Genomic DNA, 22,862 nt, shown 5'->3' with positions numbered 1-22,862 from the left:
CAGACCACTTTCGGCAAAATTTCAGGTTCATACTGTGCTGCATGCCAAATAACGAAGACAAATGCTTCTGCAAAACGAGCATGCTGCGAAAGAGAGAGAGAGAGAGAGAGAGAGAGAGAAGAGAGAGAGACAGAGACGCAATGGAAAAGTTACTTACCGGACCTGAATGGGAGCCAGAGCAGCCGTCACCCTAAGATGGAGAGAGGGGGAGAAGAAGAATGATTGCTTGTGGTTGAGGAATAGAATCAGTGAGCACTGAAGAATGTATATCAGCTAGGTGGTGGCTTGATCCATAGCCAGCATCATATTAGGGCCATCAAAGGATGTATGTACAAGTGTATATGATTGTTCAGTGCTAGGCATGTCTGGGCACATGTGATGACATCACACATTCCACTGATATAGTCTACATCTATATGTCCTGTCTTTCACACTCACCCGGTCGCCTTTTTCCCCTTTCAACCCAGAAACCCCACCAAGGTTGACTACCTGCAACACACACACGCATAGTTACACACTCTGCAGTGTTATATTATTGACATGTTCTAATGGAAAGACGTGAAAGTAAAGATCAGTGGACCCTTACATTTTCTTCCCTATTCAGGAGTAAACAACCTGCACACACAAGACAGACGGAGAGAGAGAGAGAGAGCAGAATTATCACACTGTTTTCACTGAAGAACTAGTGTGTCTGAGTAAAAGGAAGCTTGTGAAGGGAGGACATGGGTTGTAGTTTCTGTGGTCACCAGGTGGTGGCACTGTTACACAAAACTAAACCGTGGGCTGAACCCCTGTGCTGCTACACACACACACACACACACACACACATTCAGACATACACGTGCATATACACACTCACACGTCTCCCATGGGAGACGGAGATCAATAGAAATGTCTGATTCCCACAGCACAGGAGTGAGCAGACCAGCTGCTCCTCACAGGAGGGAGGGCACACACACAGACGCACACACATACCAAATAAGGTTAACCATTATAAATAACTGAAGCATTTTTAGCAGAAGCGAGTAATTAAAGCAGAATCCCTCACCCTGTGTTTTTGGGAATCACACCGGGAAGTTTACATAAATTGAAGCTGTGACTATGAGCTTGCTGAGACGACGAAAGGGATCTAGTAACAGCACAGAAACAATGTGTAATTCTCCCTCCCTCTCCCCCCAGCCCCTCCCGTCTTACAAGACTACAAATCTATCAATGGCTGGCAAGACCAGCTATAATGGCGAGTCACTCTTTCCGAGCTCCTGTCTGACCGTGGGCTTAGTCAAGTCCTCATATAGTTCCACTTAAAACCTCAGTGACTTTTGTGGTTAATTCTCTACATTGAACTTTAAAATGGAAAAGTCAGATGACTGTAAAAGGAAAGCACACTGTCTCCGACTGTGTATAAGAAAATAGCACTGAAATATCCTTGTAATTGAGCCCACTTTGCTGTCTTTATTACTCTTAATTAGTTAAGATTAATTAACTGAGAGCTGGATCGAGAATCTCTAAACATCCAAACACATTATGATCACTGTATAGCACACTGTTATCTCCATAGATGCTGTTTTTGTTATTATTTATACTGTATGAGATGCAGTGGTGATGAATGTCCAAACTGTCTCTCTCTTCTTCCTCTCTCACTCCCACGTTCGTCCTCCTTGTCATCTCTTTTCACTCAGCCTTCTCTGTGCTGGACCATTGGCCGTCCCTGGATCTCTCTCACTCTCCCCTGGCTGTCAGTGCCTCATTCCAGATGTTTTGGATCTGGATTTTCATCTTCCAGGACATTCAACCTCTCCTCTTATCTTACTCTCTCTGCTCTCTCCTCTCTCTTTACCTCTTGAGTGATTGTGTACTCTGTCATCTTTGGAGGTCTCCCCGATGCAGAGGAGGTTGTGTGCCTCTGGTCCTATCTGTTTGGTGGCACCTAGAAGTTGCTTGATGCCAGATCCATATTCCCTCCTCTATTGCTCTTTCTGAGGTTTCTTCCATTTTTTTGCCCAAGAACAGAGGGTGTTGTATGCTATACAGATTGTAAAGCCCCTTGAAAATAAAATAAGTACCCTATTGTGCATTGCTACCTTATAGCAATAAGTTCAGTTTTTAAATAAGTTGGATCACTTTATGTAATTAAATCTATTACATAGGCTCCACAAAGGTTGAACCAAGGTTCATTCTAAGGTTTTATCAATTTGATACATACCATTTGGTGTTAGCATTAGTAGTAGTTTAATATTACAACCTTAAAAATCTGATACTAAGAATGTGTTGACGACAATTTGCCTAAAACACATCCGGCAGAGACAGCCCGCATTGAAAATCGTGTTTAAGCTCACCTGACAAATTTACCACCAATATTCACTCTCCATTTAGCTTTGTTTTGGTCAAATTTTGGCAGTATCCTAGTTAGTAGGCTCATATAAAAGTATTTAACATCCAATTAAATTGGCTCACTTTTTGACATCGAACATCCCAATACACTGGCACTCATTCTACATTATGTATGCCAACACCTATGCTCATTTATTAGCTTAAACATCTCAAAAGACAGGCTGAATTTTTGGCACCAACATCCTGTTAGTGAGCCTTGTTCTTTGGTATTAAACATCCCAATGGGGATGTTTTTTTGGCATTGTCTCTCTTGCTGCCAGTTAATTGACAGAGCAAGGGCAAGACCCAGTGCACAGTAATGAAAATCTAATATCAGTATAAACACCCTACATTCAAAATATATAGCATCAATTGTATTTGGGGTTTATGTTTAAGTACCACTTTCCCACATGCATGATACCTTATTCTAACGCATGATCTAATGGCATAGAAAAGAAGTAGATGCTGGGATTTTAGTTCAGGAATACCCCTTTGTGTTAATTTATTCCTGCTGATTGGTGGGGCTCAACCTTATATAACTAAGAAACCACAGATGTAGTTGGAACAAGCTCTAGAAGAACAGCTTTAGCAGCATGACACTGGAATGAAAATTGGTGTCTGATGGAGCTTTAGGATTGTGCAGCAGAAGCCAAATCTATCCCTTATTCATACCATTTGTTATCATAATCACATTAATGCATAGTCCTGCTTGGCATATTTGTCGGTATTTGTGTTGTAGTGCATAATATCAGGTAGTATTATCAATTGATTCTTATGGGTACTGTAATATGCCTATTTTTACCTTGTCGCCTGTGTAATTTGACCAAATTAAGTTCGCATAACATAAGAAAAGTCACTTTTGTTTCTTTGCAACTGTGTGCTCCCAGTGGCAGGGCAAGCTGTGTGCTCCAACCCAGGTAATAACCTACATTGAGGAAGTCAGGGGAGGCGACCAGCTGCATTAGTAAGCACACACAGGAGCAACATAATGAAGCGTCTGGAGTTCTGTATTCTATTTGTGAACAGAACATGCCTATTGTAGGTGAATGACAAAATTAATAGGCAGCAGCAACTCCCGACTGAGGCTCAGCGCATAATGAGGTGTAAATCAGTCCTCGGTCAGTCAGCAAGCCGAAGGGAGGGAGGGAGGAAGGAGGAAATAGAGAAAGACCTCATGCACAACACACATACACGCATATGGCCTGCATATTGTGCTCCTATTTGAATTTCAGCAGCACATACATGTTGGAAACCTCTTTATCAATTGATATGCTTGCTAATCCTGGACTGTATTTCCTGATGTACTGGGTTAAAGGAAGGGTACACATTGGTCCATCCACACTGGGAAGAGTCTGCAATTTACCTAACCTGCTGCACATCTTTGGACTGTGGGAGCTCGACGCTTGCTTTGAGGTGACCATTTTGGTCTGAGCCACTGTGGCGTACCACAGGTCTCATTAGAAATGTAATACTGTACTGTACTGTGTGTGTGTGTGTGTGTGTGTGTGTGTCAAAATTGTGAGGCTTACTTTCTCTGCCATATCCTTGGATGCAAAAATGTCCTGTTGGTAGAAAGAAAGGCAGAAAGAGAAGAAAAGAAGAAAAAAGAAAGAGAATGTCAGGTATTTTTTTCTTTCACATCATATCTGAACAAGACCTCAATATTACCACCATATTTGGCTTCACATTGGTCCAAATTGATTTCTAATATATTATTATTCTAATATTCAACTGTTGAATCCATCAGCTTTAAAGGCCATTCACTCCATTGTGGCAGCACTGCAACTTACTTCGTGTTGTAGCCCTACCGCTTTCTTAAACCTTTGAACATATATTTACATTACCAGTCACTGGAAGCTCTGTTGTTCATAGTAAATTAATCTCTTAAAGTTGTTCCCAGGAATAGCAGCAATTGCATTTGACAGTCTCTATAATGTCAACATCATATGACATCTTTGTCATAAGCAAGCTGTTGTTTTCCTGTTGCATGTGCAGTGCATCCATTTAAACCTTGTTGCCATTACAATTCATTGCATCAGATACACAACAAAGAAAAGAGACATAAGGGCCATCTTGGTTTCACATACGGGTCATTAACAGCCATTCTTTATTCTGGGTGGAAAAAAAGAGATAAAAGAGGATGAGGAGAGAGAGAGAGAAAGAAAAGTACTTTACCTCTAGAGCCCAGAGGCAAATGAAGAGATGGACCCTGCTGTGCACAGAGTTACAAATCAGGCAAGAAAGTCAACAACAAGAAACATGGAGAACAGACTGGAAAACTGAATGGAAACAATTTATTCAAGGTGGCAAGGAGAAAAATAAGGAAGAGTTTCAGCAGAGGAAGGGAGAAGACATTTTACAGCTGGTTTTAGACTGCAACATAAAAAAGGTAAAAAAAAAAAAACACTGAGACACAAAAAACCCTTTGGGTATTCTGAGAACTAGATGACCTTTCAGTTGGGAGCTGGGTTGAAAGCAAGAAAAACTAAGTTTACAGTGTTGGAAAATACAGAACAGTGTGGGTGAGATTTGTCATACCTCAGGAAGGCAGGTACTGCTGTGACCCACACGCAGGCATTAGCAATGGTACACATACCTCTGTATCAAACCTGATTTGACTAATAGTGGGAAAGACACATTGTTTCACATCACCAGAAGATGCAGTTTGTTACTGTTTGTCAGATAAGTAAGTAAATCCCGAATCTTCAGGGACCAGCTTGAGGCATCAGTCCTTACAAGCTAATTGTGTACTGCCAAACCTTGTTCAAACAGAACTAAATTTTAAATTCTAGTGGAAATCCCAAAGACGCCAAATAGGCTGAATTTTGGGGACATGTGTAAAAAACAATGAACTAGGTATCTAGGATATTTAATATTGATGGAATGTTGCACACATCAAAAATATATCTTGGGTTGAATATTTTGCTTAGTGTAAGCATTATTTAACTGTGATTTTATGGCACCCACAGGCATAACCCCCTGTTAAACCACACCCTGTCATTACACTTTGATTTTTGGACAGATTAAACAACACAAAATTAAGGAAGCTTTAGAGCTGCTGGTAGGCGGATTTTGGTAACTTTGGAGAAAGACAGGCTAGATGTTTCCCTCTGTTCCCAGTCTTTGTGTTCAGCTAAGCTTAATGAATGCTGGTGGTAGCCTCCTATTTACCGTTCAGACACAAGAGTGGTATCAATCTTATGTAATTCTTGGCAAGAAGGCAAATATGTATCTGTCCTGAAATATGAAACTATTGCTTTCAAGGATTTTGCATTGCCCCCCTATAAAATTGTCAGATTTACAATGGACATAAAACTAGAATTACCAACTCGCAGCGGTATGTCTTTGCCAACCAGTCAAGTAGCAGTTTACATTCATGTCTGTCTAGACTCATAGAATATATGCAGTGAAACATTTCTTGCACTGAAGGAATAGAATAAAATGGCTAAATGTAAGTTGTCACTATATTGATAATACATATGTATGATTCCAGTGAATATACATTACACATGTACTTGATTACTATGTAAGGACGAATTCTTACAAAGTATAGCTATACAAAATGTAGTCCTTTTGTTTTCTCCTGGAATTTTTAGATGCAACAGATCTCTATGACCTGTAGGTTAAAGTGACTCACTGACAGGATCGCAATTAGCTAGACACACTCCAATATGTTGTTTGAAGTCAAATGATTGAGATTGAGGCACAAAGTGAAGAATCGATAAGGCGGAAAAATGTATGTATTACTCATTGTATCATCTCAGTCAACGTGTGTGAAATCTGAAATTAATTCCTAAATTATAGCGAAAAAATCCGATCTGGAAGTCACAATGACCTTTAACCTTTGAGTCAAAAGTGACACCAATTTAGTGTCCAACCAACTGTGAAATATGGTCACAATCTCCTCTTCTGTTCCTAACATACGGTGTTGAATAAGGGCCAAATAGTGTTTTTCCAAGACATTATGATGTTGACCTTTGACCTTTTGGGTAAAAAATGTAACCATTTCAAATTCATAAATACTGCATAAATATATGAGTTATGACCAAAAACATGTATGTTGAGGTCATTTTGAGATCACAGTGACCTTTGACATTTGAGTCAAAAGTGTCACCAATTAATTGTCCAACCAGTTGTAATACATATTCATCAATTCTTGAGTTATGGCCAAAAACATGTCACAGTGACCTTGACACTTGACCTCAGTCCAGCAAAATCTAATCAGTTCATCCCTGTGTAAAATCTGAGGAAATGAGAAGGTGATGGACAAACTGGAAACATGATGACTCCAGCCACGGCTATCGTCAGCGCAAAGCCATAAAAAAGGACCAATATGATCAGTGTGATGCAGCAGAAGCAGAGTATATCTTTTTTACCCTCCCATGCATTCTTGGCTCTTGTCAAAACGTGCCTACATTAGCAACAATGCAACTCAACCATTGACTGTTCAGTTGGAGATTTAGGTGTGTTATGCAAGTAGCAGCTAATGTAGCCTTAGGCAGAGATGAGGAGCCGGCAACAGAGGTCAAAACAGGGTTATGGGTTATGGAACATACATCTACAGAAATTTCACCAATAGCTGAACCCCAGTTTACCCTGTGCTCACTTCATAGCGATAAGGTACTGTATTCTTCCCAAATACAGAACACATGACATTCCACATATGCTGAGCTTAATGCACTGTAACTCAGTGAGGCTTACTTTAATGGAAGCAGTGCTATGGCTCGGTAACATCTGGCTTGCACACTGGAATCTTGGATTGTTTTATTCGTTTACTGTTTACAAAGCTAACATACAGCTAAAAATAGAAAGTGAGTCTGGGCATGTATGCGCATGTGTGTGTACGTGGCTGTGAAACAGAGCAAAAGAGAAAGAAGACAATGTAAAAAATGGGAAATGAGTAGGGATGTAATGATGTATCGCTAGAAAGTTAAATCGCGATAGAAATATGTAAAGATTGGTGAGATGAAAAATAAATCATGATACTTTTTTTAAACAGCAGAGGGCACTATCTACTTTTAACTTTGCTTCGTTCTACGTCCTATGTCACTCGTGTCCGTAGCTGTATCAATGCCCCAAAACATCAGTTCCACTTTTATAATGAAAAGGAAATATGCATTGTTTTGTTTAGTTTAGTCTATACCTCAATAATAAAAACGGATTCAAAATATATTTTGTAGATTTCTGTCTAAGAAATGAAGGAATCTTTTTTAGTCACAATGTGCATTCAATCTTTTTTTTTCCTCTCATTTGTGAGAAAATCATATCACAAATCCAGTATCATGAATTGTATTGAATCGTGACTTGAGTGCATTGTTACATCCCTAGAAATGAGGACAGACGTGTCTGGGCTGCATTCATGGTAGTTACGCATCTGCAAGGAGGAAGATGGCAGTAACATTACTATTGTACTATGAAATCATAATCCACGTATTAACACTCAGTCTGCAGCAATTGATAGCAGAGAAGAAAGAGAGAAAGGATGACAGGTGAGAGAAAGAGAGAAACACAGAACGACATGGCATGCCTGAGTTATTGTAACTGTGTCTGGCTGAAGCCATCTGCGGGATTGATTACGGTGTCCTGAAGTCTGCCAGAGCTCTAAGTTAACACCAGCACTCCACAAGACAAACACCAGGCCCTAATGAATAGATAATTGGATATAGATCCCATTAATATGAATGATGGCACAAGCGGGTGTGGAAACAAAACTAAATTGCCTTTACATTATACTGGACAAACTTCAGGTATCAGGCAGCACTGAAGCAACCATAAAAAACACCAAGAAAATTTGCGGGAAAACTGCTCCCATGTGTTGTATAAGGCTCTATTTGTCATGCATCCAACACTGTCCCCGGACAGTTTGAACGATTGCTACCAGCAGACTTAACTGAACTGAAGTCTTATAAAACTCAGACTGCAGCAGAGTTGAAAACGTGTTTTCCACAGAGTTTCAAAGGAAAACAACTGCGTCATTTGGTAGTAACTCCCACAGGCCGATGTTTGCTTGCCAGCAGGAGCATCTAAGACAGCTCAAACTGTCTCAAAAGGCCGAGTGCTTATCTGTGTCTGTGTCTGATGGGAACCATGTGTTGTGATAATTCATGATGGAGGTGACAGTGTTTGTGAAAGATTATATAACATTTTCCCTCAATTTGTTACTGGACTTAAGTGCTTGTCACTGATTTTAAAATAATAATAAGGATGAGGATTTTCAGTGTATGGTTTAGTGTATGTGTGTGATCAGGTTTCGCATTTCTTTGAATGCTGAATCTTTCTTTGTGTACATTTATGCTTTGATGAGCGCAGGATTTGATTTACCTGATTAAAGGTGTTTTCCAATAGGTCATTCTCAGCAGCACGGCGGCTCTTGGGAGCATCTGGTGGGCACTGCAAACATACAATGAACGCATTATTTGAGACAAGGTTAAAGAACACTGGTGATTTCCAACCTGAATCCAATAATTCTACTCCGTGCGAGATGTTAAAATCAGACATAACATTTTTTATAGACATAGAACTCGTCATCTGGCAAATGGCAGAGATCCGACCTGAAGTACACAAGTGAAATATTAACTGATTTAGTGTTTCACAGTATATTGGCCAGGTTTTGTAATATTGCAAGACACATTTGTTTTGTCTCTCCTTGTGGAATGGAAAAAAGATCAAATCATGACTGTATCTAGAGTCTACAGCAATGCTAGTGGCTCTCTGAGGCTGCTAAATGGTAACATCAATGCTAGCATGCAGATGTTAAACAGGTATTAAATGTTTAACAGTGTTTATGTTTGCCATGTTTGCTATCTTAGTTAAGCATGCTTACATTTTCTAATTAGCATTAAATATAAAGTACAGCAGGGGCTGATGGAACCAAAGTGGTGGATCAACAGACCATGCCGCTAACGTAGCTAAAACTGGTATTCATTCAAAACTGGGTTAATATGTTATTTTAATTAGTATTCATGTAAAATGCATGATGACATTTACTGACAACTATCAGTTTATCGCGTTCCTTTATGTTTCAAGATGGTACAGCCTTCATAAGCATGCAGGTGAGTGTCTGAATATGAGTGCACATGCTCCTCCACTTCTTATTTCAAATTCAAACTCAGCTTGGAGGAAGCCCTGCAGCACACATGCCTTGAGCAAAGGAGAAGAGGATTCCTTCTTCAAACCTTCTCATCAATTTTACAGCATTCAGTCCTTCTTCTCAACAGGTCTTTGCAGTTACAAACGTCTGAGGGATTTTCTCAGCCTATTTGTATGCCGTTCATAAACTAATTTGGTAATGAAAAAGACACATATGCATGCACACACAGACACGTTAGCACAGACACCCTGGAGAATTCTGACAAAAAGTTGGCTGGGCACAAAAATACCTTCAGCTTAAAAATAAATCCCAAGAACTGAATGTGTGCAATTCTTCCCGTAACTGAACAATAACTCTGTCTAACAGAAACATACTGTTGTAGGTCCAATGAATCTGTTTTCTATTTTGATCAGGCTTGTGAAACCTGCACACAATAACTGCACACAAATACAGATCAAGAGAAGAGGTAGATAGGCAAGAGAAAGAAAAAGAAAAAAAAGATAGTGTAGAAAATTGTATTTCTGAAGAGAGAAGTGATACTTTCAATTAGGCGTTTAGTCACACTCTAGGAGTACAAACAATAGTAGCAAACTGCAGTTGTGATATAACTGTACACAATGGAATTATCCTAAGCCCTAGTCAATTTGTAGGCTATACATAATACCCTATGTTAAACAAAGAGTCGGAAGAATATTGTGTTAACTAACATACTAAGACAGGCATTTTCATATTTGTGGAAGCCTAAGTCAGGTAATTGACAGCTCTTCCTGCATATTAACATCCAAGCTGGGCAGATCCGTTTTTTTTCTTGTTTCTGAGCTCCTACAATAAGCTTGAAGAAAAAAATCTAGCATTACGCATCATGAAGACAAAGTGTTGCTGATTAACAAGAATCAGCCTCCAGAGCAAAGGCAGAGACTGTTTAGGGTGTTTAATTCTGATAATGTCAGCTTTTCTTGCAGCTGTTGGAAGTAACCTTCCAGCAAATAACTGCAACTTTTACTGTCAAGCAGCTGCAACACGTGTTGAGTTATAATGAGGTTAAATTAGATTAGGTTTAACTGAGGTAAGATTACTTCAAACAAGCCAGCATTATGCCAGCCTTTTCCTGGGGTGATATTGCTCATTCATACCCCACTTTTGACCCATATGGAGACTTAGATGGAGTTAGAGTTAGTTGGGATTAGACTAATGAGGTGGCAAGGGTTATAATTGGTACCATTTGATATACTCTGGCAGGTCTGACAGGAAGTCAGGCACAGAAAGGGCACAGAGAATCTGGTCAATTGGTCAAACTGGTCAAAGAAAATGCCCTGTGTAGACTCCAGATTGAATTTCATACTACATCAAAAAAGTGTAAAATAACAACAATGAGCACAATTAAAAGAGATAAACCATTTAACTACTGTATGTAGCCTACGTACCCCTGGCAGAACCACTAATATCAAAAAGGTAAACTCCTTTACGTTTCAGGTTTACGGTTATGTTATGTGTCCTTATTTTTGCATTATATAGGTTGAAGCTGGATTGAATTCAGTGTAGAGCAGTTGTAAATAGTCTGCGCTCCACACAAATTCATTGTAATTGTTAATCATTGTTGCAGTCTCACCCGTGCCCCAGGTATCTCGCAGCAGGCCTCCTGAATGGCGAGGGAGGGGTCACAGTACAGCATCACCTGCTGAATGTCCATCTAAGAAAGGGAGGAAGAGAAGGGAAAGACACTGTGATGTATTAAAATGCAGGTCTCCATATGTCCTCTGGGTTGTTTGTTTAATAATGTAAATAAAGTTTAATTAAAGCAGTAAACAAGGTTGAAAGGCAATTAATTTCTAATTTATATAGCGTATTAGGGAAGCAAACGTCAGGAGGTTTACATGCGTGTGTACGTGCATGTATGAACACTTCCTCCCTGCACCAACAAAAGACCCTGACTGCTTTCTAACTAGGCCAGTTAATTGATCGTCAAACTAAGTGCCTGGATTACTGAATCTATTCAGTGTTGATAGTCCCGGTTTACTACAGGCCCATTCTCCCAGATAGCACCTCATGGTCATAGCTTATGGTCTAAAATGAACATTCATAGACACACACAGATACAAATACACACGTGTAGGCATGGACAGAATTAAGGATTTCAGTACAAAGGCTTTTATAATAGGCTTATCTACTAAAAACACTTCACTCTGTCCTTCCAACTGGAAGGGTAAAGAAGAAGAAAGTTACAGTTACTCATACAGAGAGAGACTGAAGGTCACCATTTTCAGATAATAAGTTTAGATTACATTTACATTGCAAAGCTTAACCCTGATCAAAGGTTCTCCAGCAGCCATAATAGGGCAGTCCAAGAGCTGAATCAAAAGCTCACACAAATTCTCCACCCATTTCAGTGTTTTCTTTCCCACTTCTGCATAGATGAATACCTGCACAGGCCCGGCATCTGAAGCCCGAATGGCCAGCAGAGTGTGTCCGTCAGTGGGCATAACTCCACGGGGCTCCAGGGGTTTAGTTTCAATGGAGCTGCAGTCCACGTGGAGGGAGGCGGCTTCTTGTTGCACGCTGAGGGCCACCTTGTGCCAGCGCAAGTCCATCAGAGCCTCCACCCCCTCACCGGTGAAGACGCAGCTCACCGGGTCAGCTGCAGGGTCCACCCCACTGGCACGCAGGGACAGGGTGCCATCGGGGCCGCTGAAGTCTACAGAGAGCTGGGTTTTTGTGCGGGGGTTGTGAGAGTTAGAGGACAGAGGGGAGCGGAGGGTAGGGTAGGAGAAAAGTGATATATGAATATGCACAAGTGCTAATTAAACACCAAACAATGTGTTCAACATGCCAATGCATGAGAAAAATGTAGTTGTCTGACTGGCAACAAAGAGTAATATGTACGCGCTGCTACCACCTAACAAAGCTGTAGAACACAGTAGCAGAGATGAGGTAAAGGAGAAGATATATTAATTACACACGCAAGCAGTACAGCCAATCAATCACTCCTAATGAGGCAACTTGGCCTCCATCCATCATACACATTGAGTATTTAAATCTGGCCTCAGTCTCTTAGTGATTATGGGGACTCCAGCGCTTCATCATGGAATACACATGAATAACAATGAAGGTGAATGAAAGAGGAGAGTGGAAGATGATCGAGGGAAGAGCAACTAAGAGACGGGGAGCGACAGAGAGAGAGAGAGAGAGAGAGAGAGAGGGAGGTGGGGGGGAGATCGGATGAAGAATAAGAGAGGACAAAAGACGTGTGGAATGAAAGCGGGAGAGAGAGAATTGAAAAGGTGTCACAGGAGAAAATAAATCGAAGGGGAAAGTGGATGACTATGCAAAAGAGAGATGAGAGACGGGAAGAATGAGTAGACAAAAGGCGTGATGAACAAAAGGTAAGAGACCGAGGATGAGAGAGAGAGAAAGGAAAGAAGGGAATGAGACAGGGAAGGAGCAGCGGGAATGCGTCAAGTGGGCGATGAGGAAACAGAGTGAGTGAGTGGGCACCTGTGGGTATCCCTGCTGATCAGATATCTGGAAGAGGTAGACAGTCTCTCTCAGGGCGGCCTTCTTTAACGCCAGGGTGAAGATCAGAGTGAACTCCTCAGGTAAGCCATGAGGAAACACCTGACTGGAGCACAGAAGGGTCAGGGACACGTCAAAAACAGAAAAGTTTACAGTGGAACTCAAACAACTTTACAAAAAAATGTCTTCTAGTCTCTGTGAAAACAGCTTGATATTGCCTCCTGTGACTGAGAAGTCTCAGAAAATAACCCCTGGATGATGAAATCATGGGTTCTCTTGGCTAGGGCTTTAGAGATTGCATTAAAACATCAAGCCTGTGTTGCAAACTGGTAATGCTGGATGCTATAAACGACACTGACCACCCCCTCAATCCACCCTCATATTCCTTTATTCTGGTTACCCAAAACACATTGTTGGGCATTGTATGTATAGACGCTGGGTAAGTTACTTGAAAAATATAATCAATTAGCAGCACAGCTCTATCAAAGGTGCCTTTAAAAAGCTCCAAAGCCTCCTACACACACGTCACATCTTCTGTATTTAACATGTGTGGAAATTGTGGTTTAAAAAGCAGCCAGCCTACAGTCTGGAAGTATTTACTGAGCTTAAGCAGCTAGCCTAAATAGCTCTCCCCGCTATGATGCTGCGGTGTTCACTTCACAAAGCCTCCAAATCAGGACAAAACCCAGCTGTAGGCTTACAAGCCGGATATGAAATTATAAAATAAAACTTTAGAGTTATCGGTAAGCACATTCCTTCTCTTAAGGTAGAGGCTAAACACTTTTCCACTTTTTCAGCCCCTGTGCCAAGCATACACGCCCGGGACTGACCACACAGACACAACTGATATTAACTCTCCATCAAATTCCTTACAAGGGCAGACACGACAACCCAAAGTAGCATTACTGGGATCAGTAACTGAATTTTAAATTGTAATCCTTTATAGCACTTTGTTACTAAAAAAGAAATCACAATACCTTTAAATGTTACGGCCAAACTCTACTGTAGTTGCATAGTGTGTACTGTATGTGTGTACAGGCGTAGGCAAGGGGATACATGTGGGAGCATGAATGTATCTGTGCATATATTTGAGCATCTCTATATATTCTATGCTTGTCCATGGCCGCACTATTTTTCCCTTTTTTGCTTGTCTCCCTACATTGTGTGAGTGCACCCAGCGGTACAATGCAAAGCCCTGTGTGTAACCCCCTGGCATCCATTTTCATAGCAGATACAGTCCGGCAAGCCTCATCCCTCAGTTTTGGTCAAGGGCACCTAAGCACACACACACACACAAACACACACACACACTCACACAAACATTCACAGCAAGGATGTGTGTAGATGTATTGAGAGATGAAGGGTTCACAAACAAGCCCAGTGAAATGCATGCTCACTGAGATGGTGAACACTTTGAAATATTCTCTTTTGCTCTTTTTCTTTCTCTGCATGCACACACACACACACACACACACACACACATACACACACAGAATTGTTGATGCTGGCAGCTGGTTTCCCACTCCTAGAAGTGGGGTGACAGTGATTTATGACTGAGAGAAGATCCAAGGGAAAACAGCCAACTACAGGACGTCAAAACAAAGAGAGGATGAGTAGGAGAAAAGGTGAGAAAGAGAAAAGGTTGAACCTGGAGACAGAGAGAGAGGGAGAAAGAGAGAAAGGAAGACAAAGAGAGAAAACTACAGTGAGGGACCAAGACATTCTGGGTATAACGTGAAAATGCATGAGAGTTTGATGTTAAGTATGTAGGTAGAAAATATGAAAATGGAAAAAGAGTGCGTGTGGAAGACAGAGAGAGACATAGATGTATTAGAGAAAGAAAGAGAGAAACCAATGTTGAGAACAGAGTTGTTTTGCTGTTGATTAGTGACATGAGCTGCAGGGCACAAAACCACTCACAAACTATTGACTTTTAAGTTGGAAGTACCTCACCTTGGTCGATTACATTCAGAGTCCTGGGAAAAAAACACAACGCATAAACCCCACAGACGCACACCTACATGCACACAAACATGCAATGGGGAGATAAATCACTCAGTATGGGCCAGACAGATTCAGATCTAGCCTCCCCCAACTCTGAGAGAAACTTACTTCGGCTTCTCGTTTGTTTCTTGTTTTTTTTTTTATATAAGAGGTAGAAGAAAGTCGGTGCAAGCCAGAGAGGCACAGGGGAAGAGGGGAAGAGGAAATCTAATGTTGAAAAAGCAGATCACTGGTTTAAGATGGGAATATCACCTGGAGAGGTGTATCGGCACCCTTATAACGGGTTCTAACTGTGCTAGAATCAATTGCTTTCAGTGGAGAGGGTTTCTATCCCTGAATGTATTATATACAACTGGCTGAAAGGAATGGAAGGAGACGTTAAAGAAAGGATATTTTAAGCTATAGTGGTTAAATGTTGATGCACATTGCAGATCTTCTATTTCTTTGTATTTTAAACAAGATGTACACAACTTTAGGAAGAAAATGAACTGTGCAAACAGCAGCACATACCTTGACAACTAAAATTATAATGTGGGAATTTATGCATACTGCTGATCGTGCCCCGCTATGGTTCACATTAGCATTGTCAGCACTGGTCAAAGCATTTTTGGGGCAGAGTTTGATTTACACGTCAAATACAAGGCTCATTCTAAAGCCATGCAAGTGGCTCTGTGAGGCCGTACAAAATTGAGCTTTGAGATGAATACTAATATTAGCGTGCTAATCTGCTGATGTTCGGAAAGTGTAATGTTTACCATGTTCTCCATCTTAGCATAGCATGTCAGATTTGTTATTTATTTTAAATTTATTTATTTTATTTTAAGTGCAGCTGAGGCTGATATGAGTGTCATTAGTTTTGCAATGATTTAGTTATAACCCAAATTTATTACAGTTTATCCAGAGGCGAATGTGTGTACCAAATTTCATGGAAAACCATCCAATAGTTCCAATAGACATTTCACAGTGTCAACATTACTCAAAACTAGCATTCATCCCACTTGGGCAGGTGAACAGTAAGCTGAAATATCTTTGAAAAAAGTACATCACCCTCTCCTCATTCACTCATATCCCCAATCTGCCTTCAGCATTTTGCTCTCTAAGAATAAAATCACTATTCAGCTCTTTGGCTTTTCTCTCACTCTCCTCCTACATGTTTGCACTAATGCCCTCACCTTACTACTTATTGGTTGTTTATAATTCTGTTGATCTTTTAAAAGGAATGTATTCTGAGTAGCTTTTTTAGCTAGCAATTTAAACTGTACCACTTTTGCTATGTGATAATATGAGCTAAATTTATTAAATGCATTTCAGCTCTACCAAGAATGCTTGTCATCTTGGCCTTGTGCCACAATATAACAGAATTGATTTCTGTCTCTCCTACACATCATAGCTGCATTAAAGAAACAGGCCCAAAGCAATCTAATCTTATTTTGCTGAAATTAAAATGCATGTGGCCAGCTGTGACTGGTGCCCATTTCACTGTCAGCAAACAACTGAGAGAGGCGAGAGACAAGTAGCTTCTTCTGGCTGTCACTCATCTGCGTTAGCTTGGATTAGCTGAATGGATTAGCCTCTGATACAAAGCAAAACGCTGCTTTCCAATTACTGTACACATGGCTCACACTTCAGTTAACTTCAACTGGCGATGTATTAAAACGCTGCTTGAGTGACAGGGAGCCTGTGCTGGATGGACGCCACGTATTATACAGTTTCAGAAATACTGGGACTGGAATAGATGCTGCACACACGTGTGTAAATGCTGAGCACACACACACACACTCATACTTTTACTGAGAGAAAAAGCCATCTAACAAGCCTGAGGGTTTGTTCTGATGCATTCACTTATTGCCTAGATTTAAACCTTTAACCCTCTTGTTCCCTCACCGCCATATCCCTTAATCTCCCATCTGTTCTCCGCCTCCACTCTTCTTTTCTAAATGCTGGAAATCCTTCCATACTACGCAATTTTAAGTCGGCGAAAGTGGAAAAAAATAAAAAATTAAAAGCAAATAATTAAAGAAAGGGAACATTGTGACTAACTGATGCTGCTGACAGTCCTCTTTGATTCTATCTACGTTTCGGTGAGGCAAGAAGGCAAAGGAGAAAAGGCAAATGCAAAAAAGGTAAGCTTCTCCTCTGATTCTCTTTAGTCATTTTGAGAAACATGTGGTGAAGACAGTGAATTCTATGTATAGAGAGGAGCCGAATGAAAGGCAGCCGACAGGCAAGGCTGATGTGCAAACATTGATTATTCTCTGTCTGAGTTAAAAAGAAGCCATCCAGGTAGCATTCCTTACTGATAAAACTGACAGCAAAGCTCTCGATGGCATCAACATTTCAATAAACGCTGCACCATCACAAAATCCCAAACCAGCAGCAGAGGAATAGAGAGTGGTGTTCCCGTCCTCTCTATGTATGGTTAGAGGCAAAACAAAAACATCTTGGATTTTCCTCTTATGCTCCAAAGATACTGATTTCCTGAGAAGTGACAGTTTTTTAGTCTTTCCCCTCCTTTTCATAAGGACAACTAGTCTCTGAGCCTGTGACAAACAATATATGTGACACTTTTAGAACAAAATGTCTCTACCGAAAAAAGAGTGTTTTGTAGACAGATTTATCGGGCCTTCAAGCAAGTGGAGCTCACAGTGCTGGACAGAGTGATAAAATACTCTAGGCTGACCCAATTGGCAAGTTGTGAAAAACTGCTTTATCGGTGGGTAGAAAGAAGCTCCGCCGCCTGAAAACTAGCTTTAATTCGCACAAAGTGAAAAAGAAAAACAAAAAAAAAACAAAAAGAGTGGACTGAGAAACAGCCGGCCCATAACTCTAATAAGCACTTGTCACGCAATTCCAAACACAATCTACACCCAACTACTGTGTAATAACAACATGAAAACCCAGTACAGCATAATTAAACCATGTCAAGCCGCAAAACCATGTTGTGCAAGGAAGCCGTGCTCTGTTGGATTTTATGGCTGCAGGTCTCTTCGCCCAGAAACAAGTTCAGAACAAGCTCATGCTCTCAAATGCAGCAATTAAATCCATACCCATGTAACATTTTTTACAGGCAACTACATAATGTCAACTAATAAAGGCATCACTCCTGTGATCAAGCAAATAAGCCAGGCATTCCATATGAAAACTTACAATAAGTGTATGCGGTCACAACCGGAAAACCAAAAGGCTGTTACAGTTCAGCTTTACAAGCCAGTGTCAGTAGTGAGGGAAATGAAGTGGTATTTCTGGAAATGCAATCAGAGATTGACCCATGGTGCATGGTTTGCCAAGCGTCTGTTTTTTTACACAACAGCCATTGGACAGTGCTGACATATTGAGTGAAGGTTCAGAGACTGATTAGCCGTAGGGTGTTCAGTCTCTCTGCCTTTCTCTTTGTTCAAACGTGGCATGAAAAGCGAGAGCCTGTTGACATAGGCCTACAGAAGCTGGAAATTCAGCAGAAAATAACACTTTATTTCACTTCCTGTAATACATTCCCTACCACTTAAAGCTGTACACTGTGTTTTTTGCGATATGTGTGTAGGTGCTCCAAAAAGAGCAAGTGAGGGATATGTACTGTAAACTTACTCTGTGGGGCGTAAGAGCGTAGTTTTGCCCAGGCGGAGGATGACAGGTCCTCGAGGGTTGCGGATCTTTTTGACATCTGCACTCTTGAGCAGGGAGAATCGCCTCACCAGATTAAAACCTTAAAACAAACGGCATACATCAGCACCCACATATATAAAAACCAAGAGAAAGATGTGTGTCTCTTTGCGCATTTGAGCTTGTCTTTTCACCTGTGATATTGTGCCTGGCTGTCTGAGGAAACTTCCATTCATCCACTTGTAAGGATGGGCATTGTACATCTGTGGAGAAAAATAAAAGGGGAAAAAAAGTCAAAAAAGTGTGTGCGTAAACAGCAAAAACCCTGAAACACACGGTAATCCAAGCATTCTTGAGATGTCAAGAAGAGCACATCAGTCTTTGGAGAAGTTATCCCACATGTAACCGTTCAGACTTACTGCTGGGTGAAATGGACAGCGTTTGTGCTAGAGAGAACAAGCAACTTCAAACATACATCGGCTACATTTGAAAGTATCAGAAATATTGATCTGGGAGAAAGAGAAAGGGAGTTGGTGGGGGTGAAAGAGTAAAAAAAAAAAAGAGTGTAAAACACAGAGAGCAAGATGAAATGAGGGCAAAGCTTTGCAGAGGGGAACACAGCCCAGTCTGACAGGTTGTCTAGCACCAAGCTTGTCTGTCGTGGTAGCCTCCGTTTGATGGATATGTTCTCACCCTGTCAGGGGAGGTTACAGAGAAAAGTGTTGCCTGTCAGAGCGGCCTGCCTGACTACAGGGGGGAGATGTGAGATGTGTAGAAAAACCGGGCTGGTACAGGTAGACATGAACCCTGTGAATCACTGTGATCCACAGTTAATTGATCTCTTTGGGGCCAAGGACCAAGGCCCCCAGCCAGACGTGCTACGGGGCACAGTTTTCCGAAAAGTGTTTCTTTTTTATGTCTGCAGAGAATCTGGAAGCAGGTGGTGCCCTGCGTTAACCAAAAATAAAACCTAATAATTTTCTCGGAGCTGTGTAGCTGTCAGTAATATTCTAAATCATCATGTGTGAGATGAAGGTTAGATATTTTAATTTAACCTCATTTAATGCTCCCCTTTCACACCTCATGCAGAAGCAATGTCCATGTGGACCAGATAAGAGAGATCTAGAGAGTTTGAAGCTTGTCTTTTATTTCTTTTTTTCCAAAACCAAAAGCTCAAAAGTAAAAGAGTACCGACTAAGTTAAACTGCAATGCATGTTAATCTGTTCTAACGTAAGCTGCAAGCGTTAGCACGCCTAGTTTACTAGCTAACAAAGAAGTAACCTAGCATTATTGCCCTGAGACATTTCTTTATTTAACGAGATTATCATTTGAGTTACTTAAGAAAGATCTGGAGTTGCTCCTAGTACTTAAGATGGATAAAATGCGGAGAATGATCATCCCTACAGAAATCAGGATAACAAAACTTATTTCCCTCATGTCTATGGGAGTTAAGTTAAAATTCCAGGAAGTAAGACAGTATGATTACCCAGAACTGTCTCCTTAACCAATTTAGATATATTTAGGAAATCCTAGAGCCTTCCCTTTTGATATCTGATTAAAAAAAAAAAACTTTAATGAACATCCTTTAATGAACATCGTTTTCACCTTGAGTCTCTGAGCCTCCCCTGAAACAGTTTAGAGAAAGACCAGCCTCCCACTTTGAAACCACCTTTGCTAGCACAGTAACAATGCTGCTCTTTATTTGGTTTTAGGAAGTTTTGCACTAATCTCAGCTAAACTTGCATTAGATAATAGCCTATTAGGTTTAAAATTCAGAAATGAAAGCATGATGTAACCACTGCTGCTGTATGTTGAACAAACATTTCAATTACATTTTTTAAAATTTAGAATGAAAAATGGAAAGCTTGACAGGCGTAGAAACAATAACTAAGAGGGATGGGGCTTAGCTAACGGCCAATTGTGTATGCAGGAGCAAAACTAAAGATTAGTTGCTCATTCAGATGTAGGATACGTTTGAAGGTCACTATTGATTGTTACTAGCCTGAAAAAAAAAAACCTCCGTGTTGACATGAGTGCACATGAATCACCTGCAGAGAACTAAGATAACTATTTGTGCGGCCTAGGTTTTATTGATTGATCAAGTTGGTTGTTGAGAGCAGTGCATTGACGCCTGGAAGCATGACGTCTTTGTTCAACACAATCAACTTCCCGCCTGGAAGTCACATCAAAGACAAGGAAAATATAATTACTAAAAATATAAATCCAACTGACTTTAATTAGAGCTAGAAAATTAATTTCACGGAAGCCGCTCAAGAAAGAATGAAATCACATATTAGCGCTTCATCACCTATCCTACAAGTTCAATCATTGCCAGCCCTGCAGTTCGCCTCATCTTGGTTTAAAAACACAAAGACCGTGTTCCAATCACAGCGGGGCATTTTTTCCAAGGGGCCTTGGGTGCCCCTGCAACAGTGTGTCATTCTCTTAGTTGCTATCTGGGTTTACAAATCAAGGAAAAGAACGTCAAACCGTTGGAAGCAAGAGAACTTGAAATGAAAAGTCATAAGAAATATGCATGAATTGAAAGCCGTCCTGAACAAAGTAACACTATACCAGTGAGATACGGAAATATCACACACAGCTTTTAGATCCTCATCTCTTTTAATCTTTTTCGCCTAAAACATTTTCACTCTCCTCTTCTCTCTCTCTTCTCTCTCTAACACACACCACACACCACAGATCCCCGATTACTTCGTATGTATGTAACCTGGACTGGTCAATCTGAAACCTCTATTCTACTCGCACAAAGCACACTCTCTGCAGTCGCTCACAAGACAGCCGCGCCTTTAAGACATACATATGTCACACACAGTACACCAAGAGCTCATCGTAATCTCCTGCAGGTTGTTTTTTTTAAGTCAAGGTGGGTAAGATCTACCTCGTCATGTTTACTCTTGCTTTTCTTTCTTTTTTTTTCTTGTTGTTGTTCATCCACTGCCCGCCATTTCCATCAAGTTCAGAACAGAGTCGAAGATGGAAGCTGGCCTGCAGGAGAAATCGGTGGAGCAGAGAATGAAAAGTTTAGGAACAGAAGAGAGTCGAGAATGGTGGAGAGAGGAGGAAGAACGACACTTGAGAGCAAGAGGGAAAGTGAAGAGGCAAGGTAATGGGGAGGTGAGAGAGGGTGGCTTGACGAAGCAACTTTAACCTTATACACCCAGACTAGTACTCTTGAGGCTATATTTTTCTTTTCTGATCGGTGATGTGTAAGATGCTGAGCTGCTACGACCTTGTACTCTTAAATAAAGACAAACGGATACTATTTATATTCGGTGTTGGGATAATCTGATACTGACTGTGTTGCTCTTTGGGCCATCTTCTTAGGGATGGCAGGCTGTCGCGCCGTCAAGCTCAAGCTCTACGTTAGGCATAATTGCCTCAACGCTTAATCAGTTCTGAGCGTATTTTGGCATAATCTTCAGCAACTTAGCTGCCATAGACTGAAATCCATTTAACATAACACGCTTAGCTTATGGTCACACAATATAAGAGACAAATAACTTGGAACTGAATAGCTTTTGCATGCAAGTTCAAATACAGCTGGGTGTGATGAGTAGAGCTAAGCCTTTCTTTTTTTTCAAGCCGTCCAAGCTCGTCAATTACTTGGTGTCATCGATCTTGTGTTGTGCTGGGCAGGTTTTGTATCCATATTGGGTTAACCTGTTGAATCAGCTGGAATAACCTATCTAGCTGTCACAGCTGTTAGCGTCGATAAAGGTCCAATCAGTTAAAGATGAGCTGAAAGATGCTAGAAACTCCTGTAGGATGCTTAGACAAGTATAATTTCCTGTATGGATCTGTAGTACTATGACTGACTCGTTCACATTTAACATCTGTCACTTAACTGATTGTAATGAGCAAAAGTATTGCTTCAGTGCAGCTAACAGGGCGAAAGAACTCAGTTTTTCTAAAATATGTGTGGAGAACTCAGAAAGTTAGACCTTAACTTTGTGTTGCGGTATATGATGGCAAACATCAAAAACTGCCGAAATTCAAACTGAGTGCATGTAAATTAAAGCTCAATTCCTGTCTGGTTTGAACGAGGGAGAAGCTGATCTAATGCATAGACAAAATGAAGAGGAATAAGCAGATGAGGTATCAAAGCCACGATAGTGTCGAATGTAGTGAGCAATTTAAAGGAGCGCTAAATGTGAAAACTTAGGTAGTACTTTACTATATTGCCATGTGAAGTTTGCCAGCAACCGTTTACATCTTGTTCTCCACCACTCTGATGGACTGAGAGCCCAGAACAGTTATACTTATTTT

At 40.8% G+C, this 22,862-nt stretch overlaps 1 protein-coding gene across 7 annotated transcripts in view; it reads right to left on the bottom strand.

Moving 5' to 3' along the window:
* Positions 1 to 22,862, bottom strand: part of col16a1 (collagen, type XVI, alpha 1) — a 68,730-nt gene that overhangs the window by 32,097 nt on the left and 13,771 nt on the right. For 2 of the 7 annotated variants that reach the window (XM_035681516.1, XM_035681518.1), the window contains exons 3-12: positions 18,769 to 18,837; positions 18,560 to 18,677; positions 12,953 to 13,076; positions 11,881 to 12,162; positions 11,070 to 11,150; positions 8,692 to 8,760; positions 3,900 to 3,932; positions 587 to 622; positions 439 to 489; positions 158 to 190 (exon numbers count right to left, since the gene is read on the bottom strand). In XM_035681516.1, coding sequence (XP_035537409.1) covers positions 158 to 190; positions 439 to 489; positions 587 to 622; positions 3,900 to 3,932; positions 8,692 to 8,760; positions 11,070 to 11,150; positions 11,881 to 12,162; positions 12,953 to 13,076; positions 18,560 to 18,677; positions 18,769 to 18,837 — 896 coding nt within the window. Of the gene's footprint in view, positions 1 to 157; positions 191 to 438; positions 490 to 586; positions 623 to 3,899; positions 3,933 to 4,545; positions 4,583 to 8,691; positions 8,761 to 11,069; positions 11,151 to 11,880; positions 12,163 to 12,952; positions 13,077 to 18,559; positions 18,678 to 18,768; positions 18,838 to 22,862 lie in introns of those variants that run through there. The other 5 variants (XM_035681517.1, XM_035681519.1, XM_035681520.1 and 2 more) reach the window with 5 other exon arrangements.

Source organism: Morone saxatilis, unplaced genomic scaffold (genome assembly GCF_004916995.1).
Source record: "Morone saxatilis isolate NCDOM2014 unplaced genomic scaffold, NCSU_SB_2.0 Contig9, whole genome shotgun sequence".
Lineage (NCBI taxonomy): Eukaryota > Metazoa > Chordata > Actinopteri > Moronidae > Morone > Morone saxatilis.
This window is presented reverse-complemented; position numbering and strand designations above follow the sequence as displayed.